The sequence below is a fragment of the Penicillium chermesinum genome (assembly GCF_028974085.1).
Source record: "Penicillium chermesinum strain IBT 19713 chromosome Unknown utg000005l:1.0-4115287.0:1.0-4118363.0, whole genome shotgun sequence".
Classification (NCBI taxonomy): Eukaryota; Fungi; Ascomycota; class Eurotiomycetes; order Eurotiales; family Aspergillaceae; genus Penicillium; species Penicillium chermesinum.
The window spans coordinates 2,181,186-2,197,098 of NW_026695315.1; the positions used below are offsets into that span (position 1 = coordinate 2,181,186).

Sequence of the window (15,913 nt, forward strand, 5' to 3'; positions counted from 1 at the left end):
TTAGATGGCCAAGAACCATACGGACCTACAGGACGCTCTGCTTGAGTCCTCCGGGTACCTGGCGGATCTGTTGGCTCGTTGTGCCTTTATTGAAGACCAGTTCTATCGCGACATCCAAGCAGCCATAGCAAAAGCCGAAAAAGAAAAATCGATGATCCGGGTCTATGTGGCAATACTACAGTACTCCGCCAAAGTGTGCAGGGCTCAACATTTTAGCATGGGGAGACACTTTGTGGAGAGCATAGCGGCTGTAGCGAGCCAGCAACTCGCACAGCTCAAGACCTCGATCGAGGCGGAGGAGTCCCATCTACATCACTGGCTGCTTCTCGATCAGCATCTCCACCGGCAAGCCGAGGCAGAGGCCATTCTGACTCGGATCGACACTCTGGTGTCGAAAATTGAAACTGTGCACAAAGCAGTTGACATGTTGAATCTTCCTTCTGCTGATGGAGCGTTTTTTGACTCCTTTAAGGACCAACATGAGGACGAATGTCTTCCTGGGACGCGAAAAGAATTGCTTCAACAAGTGAAGGAGTGGGGAAGGTCAAGTGACAAATCCATATTCTGGCTGAGTGGAATGGCAGGGACTGGAAAGTCCACTATTGCGAGGACGGTAGCTCGATCGTTTAAAGAAGATGGCATGCTCGGGGCAACTTTCTTTTTCAAAAGAGGCGAGGGAGACCGGGGCTCAGCTGAAAAGTTATTTCCCACCATTGTGGCGCAATTAGCAGTCCACATTCCTCAAATGATTGTCGGCATCCGAAAAGCTATCGATGATGATCCAGCCATTGCGAGAAAATCGCTTCAGGAGCAGTTTGATAAACTTATGCTACAGCCATTGCTCGCGGTGGATCGGAGCCAGTCAAGTACTTCGCCAGTGGTAGTCATCGACGCCCTAGATGAGTGCGAGCGGGAGGAAGACGTGGCAGTCATCCTCGAACTTTTACCAAAGGTCGAGAAGGCAACATGCCTGAAGCTCCGATTCTTCTTGACGAGCCGGCCAGAGGCAACCATTCGCTTCGGGTTTGATCAAATTGATCAGGGCGAGTATCAGAATACGATCTTACAGAACTTGGATAATGAGGTGATAAGACACGACATTACCCTATATCTCAGAGAAGAATTCCGCCGCATCAGACAAAAGCGTCATCGTGATCTTCCTCCCGATTGGCCTGGTGCGGCAAGAATTGACGGTCTAGCTGCAATGGCTGTTCCATTGTTCATCTTCGCAGCTACGGTGTGTCGTTTTGTGGCTGATAAGAGATGGAACCCTGAAAGACGACTGCAGCAGTTCTTTGAAGATTCGCTCGGATCCAAAATGGACAAAACATACCGACCAATCTTAAATCAGCTGCTTGCCGAGGATGAGAACGACACGGATCAGCTGGTGGAGGAATTCCAGAAGACAATTGGCGTGATTGTTCTCCTGGCTACTCCACTCTCGTTGAGTGCTCTTACGGAACTTCTCGAGATGCCAGAAGATGACATCAGTACCCGGCTAGACGCATTTCATTCGGTTCTGACCATACCTGACGATCCCAACCTACCCATACGAGCTCTCCATCTGTCCTTCCACGACTATCTGGTGGATAAGCGTACGAAAGCCCAAGAGTCCACGTCTCGGTTCTGGGTAGACACGAAGAAGAAGCACGAGTTCATAGTTGGACAGTGTCTCGCTGTTATGCGTCGTCTGCTTAGGAAGAATATTTGTAACTTGCCCAGTTATGGAACCAGCCGAAGCGAGATAGACTCTGCCTCCATAGCAAGATTTCTCCCACCTGTCCTGCAGTACACCTGCCGTTATTGGGTTTACCATCTCGCCCAAAGCTCCCTCCCCGCCCAGGTCATTGACCAAATACTCGTGTTTCTCGAAGAGCACTTCCTTCATTGGCTGGAGGTAATGGCTATATCAGGGATAATATCCGAATGCTTGAACGCTCTGGACACATTACTTGAGTTGACAAAGGTGAGTGTCTCTTACTGAGGTATGTGCAGTGAATCGAGTAACGTTAGTCGAATATAGGATTCATTGAAAACTCCTATATTTTTGTTCCTCTCGGACGCTCGCAGGTATACCTACAAGTTTGTAAACATCGTTGACATGGCACCGCTGCAGCTGTACAGCTCCGGCTTGGTTTTTGCACCGCAGAGATCGTTAATCCGGACGGATTTTGCGAGAGAGCTTCCTGATTGGTTATCCAGAGGCCCAAGAGTGCAAGAGAATTGGAGTCCAGAGTTGCAAACCTTAGAGGGCCATTCCGACGTGGTTTGGTCGGTTGCCTTCTCGCGAGATGGCCAGATACTTGCATCGGGCTCTAGTGATGAAACCATCAAGCTCTGGGATCCTGCTACTGGTACCCTCAAGCGTACTCTAGAGGGCCATTCCGACATGGTTTGGTCGGTTGCCTTCTCACAAAATGACCAGATACTAGCATCAGGCTCTGCTGATGAAACTATTAAGCTCTGGGATCCTATCACTGGCATCCTTAAGCATACTCTAGAGGGCCATTCTGAGGGGGTTTGGTCGGTCGCCTTCTCGCCAGATGGCCAGATACTAGCATCTAGCTCTTATGATAAAACTATCAAGCTCTGGGATCCTATCACTGGCACCCTTAAGCATACTCTGAGAGGGCCATTCCAAAGAGGTGTGGTCGGTCGCCTTCTCACAAGATGGCCAGATACTGGCATCAGGCTCTAGTGATAAGTCTATCAAGCTCTGGGATCCTGTCACTGGCATCCTTAAGCATACTCTAGAGGGCCATTCCGAAGATGTGTGGTCGGTCGCCTTCTCACCAGACGGCCAGATACTAGCATCAGGCTCTGATGATGAAACTATTAAGCTTTGGGATCCTATCACTGGCACCCTCAAGCATACTCTAGAGAGCCATTCCAAGGGAGTTTTATCACTCACCTTCTCACAAGATACCCAGATACTAGCATCGGGCTCTCGTGATAGAACTATTAAGCTCTGGGATCCTGTCACTGGCACCCTCAAGCATACTCTAGAGGGCCATTCCGACATGGTTTGGTCGGTCGCCTTCTCACGAGATGGCCTGCTGCTGGCGTCGGGCTCTTATGATAAAACTATTAAGCTCTGGGATCCTGCCACTGGCACCCTCAGGCATACCATAAGTACGCACAGTTCTGTCACTCACGTTGAATTTTCTGAGAAACTGCCGTGGCTGAATACCAACCTCGGATCTTTCGATATTGGGGTCTTCCATGGAAGCCTTTCCTCAAATCCCTCTGAAAAAGTGGCAGAGGTATCTCTAGCAGGTCGGTGGGTTACTATTCAGGGCCAAAGAGAGCTATGGCTCCCTCCAGATTATCAGCCTACCTCCTCGGCAGTCAAAGACAGTACTATCGCCCTTGGATGCGCAAATGGCAGAGTTGCTATAATCGCCTTTTCAGTCAAGGAAGGTATACCGTATCAAATAGCGCTTCCAGCTCTCTGATATCTTCATTGTCTTTTTGAAAGAAGGGTTAGAGAGAACAGAGCTTTCTTAGTTATCTGCAGTATGGTTAGAGCTTTCGCGATATTTCGACTTACCCTTCAAGAAAGTGCTGGCAAGGCACCAATAAATCAACCTCGTGCTAGGCCCGACCCTTGGCAGTGGACAAGGTTTAAAACAATCAACTTGCATAGCGATATCAGGACAACTACGAGAATCATTGTATCCACGTAGCTTCGACGACGGGTCAGGGTGATTGAAATCATCATCACCAGTCTTGGATCCCGTGGGATTAGAGGACAATAATACTGCTCGTGAGGAGCTCTAGTCAGACTTATTGTATTGCGATATTCCCGCTTTCCGCGCAGCGTACATATTCATGTGACTTCAATTTACCATAACCCGTCCACGTTATCGCATAAAATGTGTATAGGTCTATATACAGGCTAGTGTAGGTTGGCATTAAAGTTCGGAAACAATATGGGTGCTAGAAGCAGCGAAACTGACTTCCGAAAATTTTGTAGTCCAGCATTAATCATTACAGTATTTCTGGAAATCGGGGTCACCAACCTACACTCTTTCATTGTTCCCCGATCGCTAAATGGCGAGGTACGCTAAACTACTTTCAAAGAAGCTCTGTGAGCCTCATTTGTTTTGGCGATGTATCGTTACTTACCGGATTATCGTAGTAGCTCCCAGCCTAGCAAGGTTTAGGGCCCGACTGTCATCTGAGGGGTAAGACAACCTTGACTTTCAGGTGGAAGTTTCGGTTTATAGCAGCCCCATTTTCTGCACTGAATATTCAACATGGGCTCGACATCTTTTGGCAGTGCGAAGAAGGGTCTTGAACTCGGAAATAACTATGGGACAATCGGGACAATTAACATTTCATCCGGTGTGTGTCAAGATGCTTGGATAGTCGTGATGATTTGACTCACACTTTCTGGTGTTGAGATAGTCAAGATACTGCTTGACGCTCAAGCCGATATCAACGCCCAAGATGGTCATTTTGGCAATGCTCTATAGGCCGCTGTATATGAGGGAAGTGTTGAGATGGTCAAGATCCTACTTGACGCTCAAGCCAATATCAACGCCCAGGGTGGTAAATACTCATCACCTCTCTTGGCGGCTGTTTATTCAGGCTATCCCGATGCTGTTGAAATTCTTCTTCATGCTGGTGCAGATATTTCCCTGACAGATAAACTCGATCAGACACCTCTTCACATCGCAGCTTCAAGGGATATAACCCATGTTCTCTTTCGATTCCCCCAACTTCTTTCAGCTATCAACAAGCACAACAGGCTCTTACAAACCCCTCTCCGCGTGGCGATCTGCTTTGGCCACATTCATTTCGCGACCAAGCTTCTAAATCTCGGTGCCGACCCTTCTGTTCCAGGCGGCTATGGCAGACATGCTATGGACTGGGCACTCGGGCACGAAACTTTGATGCGAGAAATAACTGGACGTTGTCCTCAGCTCTTGTTAACACCTCACGAAAATCAAGAGATAATTGTTCAACTATCCCTCTTCCACCTCACCAATATTCTTCCTGAGCTTAGCGCAAACTCTACATGGCTTGTGTTGCAGCAATTGGGTCGGTATTTCCTATTCCTTAACAACACGAACAACGCACGCCATCTCTTTCAGGTTCATTTCCCTCAAATACCCCCTTGCCACTCATATTTATCAAGCGATCTACAGTTTCTGTTGCGACTCTATCACTGGAACTTGTTTCGTATGCAGAATCTGCACAAATATGGATATCTGCTCTTCCTGTGTATTCAAATTTCCTTTAATTTCCTTTTCATCGCATTTCATCTCCAGATCAAAAGCATGAAATCTTCGAAGTGTCTGACGTGCCTGATAACAAGTCTCAACTCACTATACCAGTATCACAGAAATTGACATACTTCCTCGATCATCTCCATGATCCATTTGAGATGAAGCTATCAAAAGGTTCCCCATTCTTGATTGTACGGGAAAAGAACTCTCTGGTTTCAAACATCATATTGAGCCTGGCATTCATGTCCTCTACAATTTTCGTCGGTTTCCTAGCTACTTATTTCAAAATCTTGTGTTCTTAAAAACAGTTTAAACTTAGTCTTCGCGCTCGTCGTGTCCTGTTCTTGTTATACATACAAGGGGAGCAATCTTATCTGCATATCGGTGTCCGCCTCTAAGCTGCTCTTTCAAGGCTATCTTCACACGATGATTATATATCCATATATACAGTCATAACAATTAATATTATATTGTTTCACTGTAAGGACGATGGCATTACGGTATTTTGAATGGTCTTCTTGGACTAGTCCTTTGCTGTCGGAACTCGAATGATGGGAGAGTTGGCTACAGACTCATCCTGGAGAGAAAGTACCATTTGTCGAGATATAATGTGGCGTATTCGGAATAATTTGGACATAGAGCCTGTCCTATAGGTGCTGTAACATCCTAGACTGACCGGAGAGTACTAGTGCATCGTATGATTAGTGCCCCTTTAGAATGAGCTTTAGATAGACTGTTTGAGACGTTGAACCACTCTGTCCTGAGCACGCAAATTCCATGACTCGAGACGAGTACATGGAGATACTGTAGCGGGAATTTGACGCTTTTTCTATCGCTGAATCGTGTTTGTCTTCTGTCATGGAATCGGAACAAGGAGCACGCCGAACTGCTATTCAACGTGATTGCTATTGTGTCGCAGACTGCTGATAGATATATATATATATATATATATATATATCTCATAGGATTCAACAGCAGGTTCATGCAGCTTCTCTGTTGCACATAAAATGCTAAAATTTGAGAGCACTATGAGTGCAATTCAAACCGAAATCAAACTATTCAAATTCGATAACGAAAATTAGCTGGCTCTGCTTTCGTTCACCTAGCGGAACGATGCAAAATATGGGGTCCCATAAATTGTGGCAATTCATGTGGGGGCAGCAGAGGGACCGCCACAGACAGGTGCTGCCAGCAATTCACACCTGGGCATATGCTTTATAGGGTGCACTAGTCGTAGTAACATGTCTTATCATAGCTGTTCTGTAATGTCATCTCGACGATGATTCTAATTATTTAAAAACGGCCAGGAGCTTGGAGATCAAAACACGAATTATCATATCAAGAAGCATAATATATTTCAAATAGCAATGTGAAAAAGTTCTGCATGATATAAATGCCACGGTCTGTCCACGACACCGAACGAGAGATATAGAGTTGGCTGGAATCAATAACAATGTGAATCAGAAACAAAAGTCCTGCGTGAAGGAAATCTTAAATATCAAGTAGTCCTCAGTCACAGTGCGCCCTAACAACCAGGGTGAACACCGATAGATTGAGTGTCCGGCGATCCGACAGCGTTGGTTCCACCAGGACATCCACCGTAATGGGAGTTGCGACCATGGCAGCCGGGACTGCTCCAATACTCGATGTTTGCTTGATTGAGATTGGAAATAATCATGCATTCAGTGTTTGCGGCTGAGATACAAGCACTGGCGGTTGTAAATTCCGCATCCCACACGGTGTGGCAGTTGGTGCAGGACGCGTCAGTGCAAATTTGCACAGTTGCATAGTCACGCTTTGCGAAGGGAAGCTCGGCGCGTCGTGCGAGGACCTCATTGCGGAGTTCTTCGGATGGGTTGTAGGCGTAGCTTTCGTTGCGAACCAATACTTCGAATTGAGGAGGTGCGGAGGGTAAAGAAAGAGATGAGTGAATAAAGGAGAATAGAGCAATACTGCCCAAGGCAAGAATGTTCATTGAAGACATATTGAATCTGATGACTGCCCAGGTGGATCTTGTCACTTTTTTGAAAGTGATATTCTCTGAGTTCAATGTCGAGACCTTGACGAATCTTATTTGAACGAGCGCGCTGGCTGAACTTATATGTTTTTACTGCCCTGGCCGATGGAATTATGAACCAAGGATAAAATTAAATGTGAAAAAAAGCCCTCATCTATACACGTATAAATAGAACAATGGTAAAAGTACGAGCATTGAGGCCTTGGTGAGGGCACGAGAACATTGGTCTACTCATACACGGGGGTTGGGGCTGCAAATCAATTGGCGACCCAGCTTGGCGGCCTTGCATATTGGTACGTAGTTGGCGGCCTGAATCAATTCCTGCAAATGCATGAAAGACAGCTTGCCTAATGAGCTGTTGGGGCCACTTTCAATCATATGCTCCCTTTCATCGTTCCAATTGGGCACTTCGACTAACTTCAAGTTCGGGCCATAAGCACCTCAAGGCAAACAGGTCCCACATCCAATATGAGAACCAAGGATAGAAAAACACTTGGAATATTTGAGCTTTCCCTAATAGTGAAAGGCATAAAGGCTATTACAGGGTTGTTTATTATAAGTCATTTAATCATGATATTCCTCTAAGAAAGAAGATCCAAGTCCGGGTTGGGTCCGGGTCAGGCTAGTGTCAAGGAACAATGGGATTCGATGGCGAAACACCATCGAATTGGTGTTGAAAGCGCCTTTGAGGATATATCAAGATCCCTTTCTGCTATACCGCCTCTGGTAGTATGCTCTTGCTAGGTGGCGATGAGAAAGAGATAGCAGACCGGAAGGGGCATCCTATAAGCTATTTATCACCACCATTAGGAAAATACGAAAGTAGATATTCTCACCCTGCTCTTACCCGGTTCTTACCTCCTCACCCATCGTCGCCCCAATTATCATCCATGTCGCCCACACTCACCCTAAGATAAATTGTGACGCCGTTTTAAGACTTAGGGCTCTCAGAGAATCAACTGTTTTGTACGTGGCTTAAGTACGGCTGAGCGGACGGGAAGCCCTGTTCTCCACACCCTGTAGTCTTATGTACTGGGAGTTTATGATCATTGCTTGATATGCTCCCAAATATCCCTGTACACTGGCGATAGTGGTCCGGACTTGAAGGAGTGCGCTTTGGGATTGATATCTTTCAATCCCAGCACAGCAGCAAGGGCCATAAACCCACTACTTCAAGTCTTCGACTTGCAATCGTCAAATCGATAGTAGGTGGTAATACTTGTAGTAGTAGTGTGCGAATTCGATTATAGAGTCCAGAGACACCACAATATTAGAGGTCCCTTTCGCGTGGACGGGGTTACCACTCGGTCACCGTCTATGAATGCTCTCTTTCAATCCGTTCAATCGACCCATGTGTCATGCTGTTTCCTTACTTGCTAAGGCAAGAAGTATGCATTGCAACTTGGAAACCACGCACGTGAACGGTCCACTTGGAGTTCGCGGACGTCACTAATATACGACCTAACTTCCACCATTGACTGGGATCACTGATGCGAGAGGAGGAACCCATTAGGAGTAGCTGTTATCAATTAAAGGCTTGGATGTTATCTCTATCTGGCAGCCTGCTTAAGAAGTTCAAAGCAATAGCAAAATGCGGCTTCAGCCAAAACATTGAAGAACTTGAAGAGAAGAGACTCCTGAGTTATGCATTCGTAGAAGCAATTTTACATGCGTTCCGTATCTCGGTCGTTCCAAATGGTATCATCGCGGCGGGTAAAAGGATGTATCTACGGGCATTGGCTGAAAAACAAACGACAGGACTAGTAAAAGTGTGAAAAGAACGGGTGGGAGGGTTCGTAGCGGGGTGTTCTCGCAGTGGGATCGAACAATGAGTATATCTCAACGGCGTTTATATTTCTGTGACAGGGGTTAGAAATGCAGTTTATTGGTAAGGGGATTTTTTTCACTCACATCTTCCGCTCTGCGGCGATTTGTCGGATCAAGGGTGTTGCCGGCACCGAGGAGTGTTTGCCCAACGGCTTTGGAGACGCCGATGGCCGGTCGAAGGATTACCGTAGGGGCTCGCTTCCAGACAGCTCTGGCTGCGCCAACAGCGTTGCCGCTTTCGACCACTTCACCGGGGACAGCCACAATAGCATCTCGGGCAAGGAGTAAGTCACGTTCCAGTCCTCGGAAAGCCCCGCGTAGGCCCTGAACAACACCGATCGGTTGGTCAGCGTAAGGAGAGATCTTGTTGACCTCGTCTTCATCGTCGCCGCTCTCCTCAGACGCAGCAATGGCATTCGGGCTTGTCAATAAATCTTCAGCACCCTGGAGGACTGTCTGCGTGCCGATGGCAAGTTTCGCTCCCAGCTTGACAATCTCATTCGATGTGGTCTTGGCAAATGCTACAGCTCCTTTCTGGATACTGCGCACTATGCGCCCGTCCTTCTTGTACTCCCTCATGGGAACCACAACTAAGTCTTTCACGCCTCCCCCGACATTGACCAAGGATCGGATAGGTGCGAGCCCTGCGAGTACACCAGGAAGCTGGTTGCGTTTGACATCTGGCATCCATATGTCGTTCAATGTATTGCCCAGTCGATCGAATCCAGAAATTCCATAAATGATCACGTGGCGCAGGACCATGTCGGCACCATCGAGAACGAAAAAGTTCATAAATTCTGTCGTTCGGCCAGAGCGAAGGCCAGCATAGTCCACCCGCTTGGGCTTGAAGTCCAGTTTGACCTTTATAGCATTGATTTCAACTCGCTGCAAAAATGGAACGTCGCCTGGGGTGCTAGATACCTCGGCGGAGTCGTCGCGGAATTCGAAAAATCGGCTCATGAAGTCCAATGCATCTTGATCAACAATCAGCCGCAATGGCAAGATTGTAGCCTTGGAAAAATGTCAGCTTACTCTTTTTTTCTCTCTCTCTTCTCTCTTCTTTCTATTAGATCTAGGAATGTGGAGGAAATTACCTTGAGGACAATCTCAGACGCTGCAAGCTCAGGAACGGGCTTTACAGTAAGTATTTCAAGATGGAGCATGCAGGTCCCAGTCTCTCGCTCGCCTGCCTCATGCATGTATGTTGCGAACTTCTTCCAGGTAGAGGTAGGGACATGATCGAAGATCTCCAAGTCCTTGACACGTACATCCAGAGAGCTTTGGGTCTCTTCTGAACCAGGTGGGAAAACGACCAAATCAGCAGAGACACCCCCTAAGCTCAAAAGTCATCTTATGGTGCTTGCTACGGTGAAGACGCAACTTCTTTTCTCGCTCGGGTCCCGAGCGACCTTGGCGACTGGTTGCACCGGTGACTGTGGTTGTCGTCGCGTAACTCTCCGGTCTCGCTGGTTAAATCATTGATGTCGCGGTTGATCTCGCGGTGAAGCTCGCGAGGATCTTTGTTGGCAGGAATTCCAATGTAGATCGAATTGAACAGGAAATCTCCAATAACGGACTCCTCTTCTTCTTCAGCGTCAGGTGACATACGGGATGCCTGGGCTCGCCGCTCAGTAGCTTTGACTTCAACGTCTTTCACGGCTTTTGAGATTGTATCCCTTGTCCGCTGCCAATCATAGCCATCGAAAAGATTCCAGATTATGTGCATATCCCGCACTCTGACTCGCAAAGGGCTGCGTTGGAGTTTCTGATCGTTTGAGAGCCCATATGTGTTATGGGTTGAATCCCACCGATGGGCTGTCCCACCAACAGCCGATTGCTTGGCAAAATGATCATCTTGGAAATCAAGTTCGCCGATGCTAGATGAGACGTAATACTCAGAACGGAAGCTATCGACCAGATCTTCTTGGCCAGCCTCCGGATGCTCAGAGCCTTCGCTACCCGGATAGAAATCGCTGACATATTCAAGTTCCTCGCTCAAACGGTTGTCCAAAGCGGCATCAAGTAGGTCGGTGTCAGGCTCGGCATATGGTGCAGCTGCTTCATCAGAACCTGCAGAAAATGCATCTCCGGTAAATGATGCGAGCATGTCCTGGATTGGCATCACCTCAGTTCTGTATTTGGCTGTCACATTTGGCGGAGTCGGAGGCTGGAGCCCGTTCAAAATGGTTATGAGGGTCTGGGTCGAATCAGCGCAAGTCTCGAGAATCAACAGATCGTCTCTGAATTCAACATCCAATGACTGGGTTCCATCTTCAGCAAGACGCATTAGCTTAACAATTGCAGTGGCAGACGAGATACTTGTGACAGGGACATAGCCTGCATCTATATATGCTTGGGTCTGACTATTTTGGATGACCGCTGATCGGCGTTGGTGAAGGTTCTCCGTTTTGCCTGCATTTTTCACATCATCAATGATCATCAAAGACGCCTTGCGAATATCGAAGGTGGCGTCCGACGACTCTTTGCTGTGCATGGTTCCACTGAACTTCGCATTGGTGAGAACTGCTAGAGCTTTTGATGATGAATTGCGAGGGTTCAGGCCAAGAACCGTATCTCGGAAAATGACAGCGAGTTTCATGGGCTTGCTGGGTTCCTTTGAAGATTCTGATTTGCCTGAAGAGAATGCGGACGGATCTTTTGCTCGTGCTGAGTGTTCAGCAAGGTTGGCAATTGAAGTTGCCATCTCGCTCGTGAGCTCTCCACTGGTGGCATCATGACTGAGCCCCAGGAACGCCATTACCGAAGGTATCTTGTACTCTGCGCGAAGATGATGAAGCTTGATCTTGAAAGTGGGATCCATCTCGTCTGGAATAAATCTTGCCATAAGGACAGGGGGCTTTTGCTTCATCGGCGACTGGGCTGGCCCGGGTAGCAAAGCTTCGCCAATGAGCTCTTCGTCGCCATTCCTATCCACGAATATCGAGCCAATCTGCATAGCGATAAGAGAAGGCATGCTGATCCAAGCAGCCTCGACGTCTTTGAAATGCGTATTTATACTTCCAACTTCACCATTCAGATGAAATCGGCCATCAAATTCCCGGAGCAAAGTTAAAGTGAGAAGCCCTGGACGATCGTCTTCAGGAAGGTACTTGGTGACATTAGACAGCCGACTTAGCTCCAATCCAAGAGTGGATAAGGGGGCTAGTTTGTCAGTTTCTGAGATAATCGTTTCTACTCTTCCAACGGTGGTACGAAGAACTGATCCCTGTCTCCTTTGACGCAGCAGAGTCTCGAGCATAATATCATCTTCATCTTCATATTTATCCTTGGACGGAGTGATTAGGGTCAAAAGACGATCGAGGTCGACTTCTTTGGGCGCAAATAAGAACTCGAGGCGGATGTTGTTCAACGTCACTTGTGCAGGGGCATCAGCGGTATCTTCCACCGGTAGAGGACCAGACAGCCGGGTTTTGTCGATTTGGACACCGATGCCTTCAAACCTGCTCACGATCTTGACAGCAGTAGTAGTGAGCTTGAGGAAATGGCTCTCTCCGATGACGTCTAATGCAATGCCTCCAATCCTTGCATTGACCTTCAGTAGAGTAGAATTTGAGCTTTCTTTGTTGGAGATTGGTGCAGGAGTTTCAAAATGAACACCACGAGGGCGCTTCGTTACGGGGTTGGCACCACCTTTCATTGTTGAAGTAGATGAAATAGAACTTCCAAGCTCAAGTATTGTGCTCAGTCCACCTAACCACCCAAGAACCTCTTCCAGATATTGGATGTTAAAATTGATATGCAAAGGCAGTGTCGAAACTTCAACCTTCGCGGAATTGGCAGTCTTGACAAGGGATAGGGATATGTCATCGTGGGAGTTTGACATGATATCTCTTGTAGACTCGCGCATTTTCAGAGACTCATTGAAACAGATGAAGTCTTCTGACGCTACCCCGAATGAAAACTTGGCGATACCGAGATGGACATTGGTCTTTTTGTCACTTGATGAGAGGTTAAGTTTCAAGCCAGAAGCAGTCGCTCGAAGGACGATATCCTCCAATGGAGATGGGGGTGAAGGAGGGGGAATGAGCTTTCTGCCGTATGAGGATAACCCGCCACGTGCTCGACGAAATTGATGGAAATACTATGTACAGTCACGTTTAAGGGATTTTGAGGCGTTGACTCATTCGGTGAGGTCTTTGGGGATTTTGGTCGTTGATCATTTTGAGGTGTATCAATTGAACGAGACAACTTCTGGGATATTTTGACGAGAAGCCACCCAGTCGCGATGTCGAAGTGGAGATTTACCGCGAAAGCCTCAACAGCTAGCTCCTGTCTCCGTGCGGCAGGCTGCTGTTGACCAGTAGCGCCAGACTCAGAAGCAATGGAGGGCTCGGCTAGGTTTTGTGGCAATCTGGTTGAAGCATATGTCTTTGAGGCGAACATACTCTCTTCGACGCCGTATGCAAGATCATTATTATCACTATCAGCTTTCTCGAATGATGCCGGAGGATAGAGCTTGTCTCCTGGCTCTCCGTCAGGATCTGATGGAACCCAGAAATATAGTCGATTGACTGAAAGGATTGGTTTCTTGATCTCCCTGATTTTCCCAACGTTTGGCGAGGAAGCGTCCGATGATTTATCGGGTCCTGCTGATTGAGATGATGACATATTCATAGGAGTCGTGTTGATCCCAAAGTAAGAGCCGGGTGGTCCGGGCAATTTTGGGGTTGAGTCCCCCACGTTTTCCTGGTTCTCCTCCGCCTCAGGACTAGGACCAATGCTACGGGACTGTTGAAAAGAGTTGGAATCTTTGAGATCGTCCTGCCGGCCAGAAGAGTCCCATGCACCAGGCATATGATGGGATCCTTGACTGACCGCACTCATGTACAGACTTTGCGCTTCATCATGAGAAAAATACTTGGACTCAGTGAGGTTGGCATCAGATGTTGCCATAGCCGAATTTTCACTTCCAGGATTGGATGGAGGAAACAAATCTTGTGCATTTTGTGAAGAATTCAGATGCCGTATAAAATTTTCTTCGCCTAGTGGAAGGGTAGAAGACTGAACCATGACATCCTCTTGAGGACCATGTTGTTTATGGCTTTCGTGATCGTGAAGGTGGGAGCCATGTGAGGGTTTTGAATTTAGATTGTCTTCCAAATCATGATATTCATCGCCGCCAGCAACGTGATTTAGATATGATGAGTTGCCTTGGCTTAGCTTGCGTCTGCTGGCTTGGATTGGACCCCCGGAAGATTGCATTGTTGGGGGTAGTTGCTCATCATAATAATCAAACTGCGAGTCGATGACAGAGTCTAGATAGCCCGGATTGTCCTGGAACGGATCATCCTCAAAGACCTGAGACTCATATGGCGAGCGACCAGCACTTTCGGTGTACGAATTGGCATCTGAAAACCGACCATCATTGGAGAATGAAGAAGCTTCCATTCCGTGCTGCTCCACGCTGCATTGTGAAAAAGCTGGAGATGGTTCGAAAATTGTTGACCTTGTCATGGCTAGATCTGCCTCTGGCTCTGGCGCGTCCAAGAAGGGAGGTGAAGTCGCCCTGCTCAGCGGGTGGCCTTCCTTTGAATGCATCGTGGTAGTTGGTGATGGTGGTGATGTGAATCTCGAATAGTTTGCAAAAATCATCGGATCCGCTACGAGGCCTAGGTTAATATCACTAAGGGAAAGCAGCCTCTTCCCTTCGCGGAGAGGCGGGGTACCATCCGGACCAGTAGTGACCCCTGAAACCCCGTAAACGTTGATCTCTCCAATAGTGAACAAGCCTGCAACAACATCTGGCTTCTCCTCAGGTTGCCTCTTGGATGGGGCCTCCTGTTTAAGACCCATATCGAGTCGCACAGCGACATCTTTGATTATGAGCTGTAGCCGGTCTGCCACGCCTTTCAAAAAGCCAGCCACGAAACTGGGCAGCGACGTGGCTTCATTTCCAAGCCCCAATTCTTCTTCATCTTCCTCCTGATCAGAAGACGATGACTCCCGTTGTAGAATGTGCGACTGTGATGATATTGCTGCCTGTAGCTCTTCCTTTTCCTCCTTCGGCTCAGTCTGCAAAAAAGATTCTGCGAGATTTGATGGTGTGGGGATGATCTGCTCGTCGCCGAGTGACGCTTTTGGAGAGCTAGAGCTCCGGCCTTTTCCACTTTTCCCTTGCCCGGCCTCTTCGGACAAACACTGAATGTGAACATGAATACCGGTGGCTTCACAGATGATGCTACTACTGTAGATATCGGCTGGAACAGTGATCCGCAGGAACGCTATCCGGGCGCTAAGTACTTCGTATGATGGAGGAAGGTTCAGAAGGGTTGCGAGTTTCTTATCCCATAAAAATAGAACGTCAGCATTTATCATATCGATAAGTAGGGGGCTATAAGGGCCCCCCACTAGCAGGATTATTGTTATCTCACATCTAGCTTTAGCCCAATATCACGCAGCTCGACAGTACTCCTCTGACCGAACCGGATTCCCAGGTTATCAGGATCCAGAGCCTCTGTATCCACCAATCCCACGCGGGACAAGGCATACTTGAGGAGCCTCCTTTGGAAGAAGGACGGCAGAAAGTACGCCATCTTGAAGAGCCGCTTTGCTCACAGAGTTCGACTAGCGAAAAGGCGACATTATAATGTTCGGAGAGAGTCGAGAAACGCTCCCAGGAGTGTGGGAAAGGAGGGGAGTTCGACAATGACGTGCGGAGCAAGACGTGGGCACCTGATAACCGATAAGTGATCAGCCCAAGTCAGGCGGCTCCACTCCGTGCCTTACACCGCCTCACTTCTACGCCGACGGAGATGGGCTTCAAGCTAGTCTCGACTTCATCTAGAAATGTCTTATTAATTCGGGTAGGCTGTAG

The 15,913-nt window shown here is 47.8% G+C and overlaps 3 protein-coding genes across 3 annotated transcripts; 1 reads left to right on the top strand and 2 right to left on the bottom strand.

Annotated features, from left to right (window-relative positions):
• Positions 1 to 4: 4 nt before the first annotated feature.
• Positions 5 to 3,455, top strand: N7468_006986 (uncharacterized protein; the record flags this gene model as incomplete). The annotated part of the gene is made up of 3 exons (XM_058476282.1): positions 5 to 1,966; positions 2,024 to 2,650; positions 2,706 to 3,455. The coding sequence occupies 3 exons, from the start codon at positions 5 to 7 to the stop codon at positions 3,453 to 3,455; spliced, it is 3,339 nt and encodes a 1,112-aa protein (XP_058329172.1).
• A 3,304-nt stretch (positions 3,456 to 6,759) lies between these two features.
• N7468_006987 (uncharacterized protein) lies at positions 6,760 to 7,218 on the bottom strand (the record flags this gene model as incomplete). The annotated part of the gene is made up of 1 exon (XM_058476283.1): positions 6,760 to 7,218. One exon carries the CDS (start codon positions 7,216 to 7,218, stop codon positions 6,760 to 6,762), a length of 459 nt encoding a protein of 152 aa, XP_058329173.1.
• A 1,872-nt stretch (positions 7,219 to 9,090) lies between these two features.
• On the bottom strand, positions 9,091 to 15,632 carry atg2 (uncharacterized protein; the record flags this gene model as incomplete). Its single annotated transcript, XM_058476284.1, has 6 exons — positions 9,091 to 9,108; positions 9,163 to 10,089; positions 10,173 to 10,411; positions 10,513 to 13,126; positions 13,189 to 15,378; positions 15,471 to 15,632. 6 exons carry the CDS (start codon positions 15,630 to 15,632, stop codon positions 9,091 to 9,093), a joined length of 6,150 nt encoding a protein of 2,049 aa, XP_058329174.1.
• Between the last annotated feature and the right edge of the window lie 281 nt (positions 15,633 to 15,913).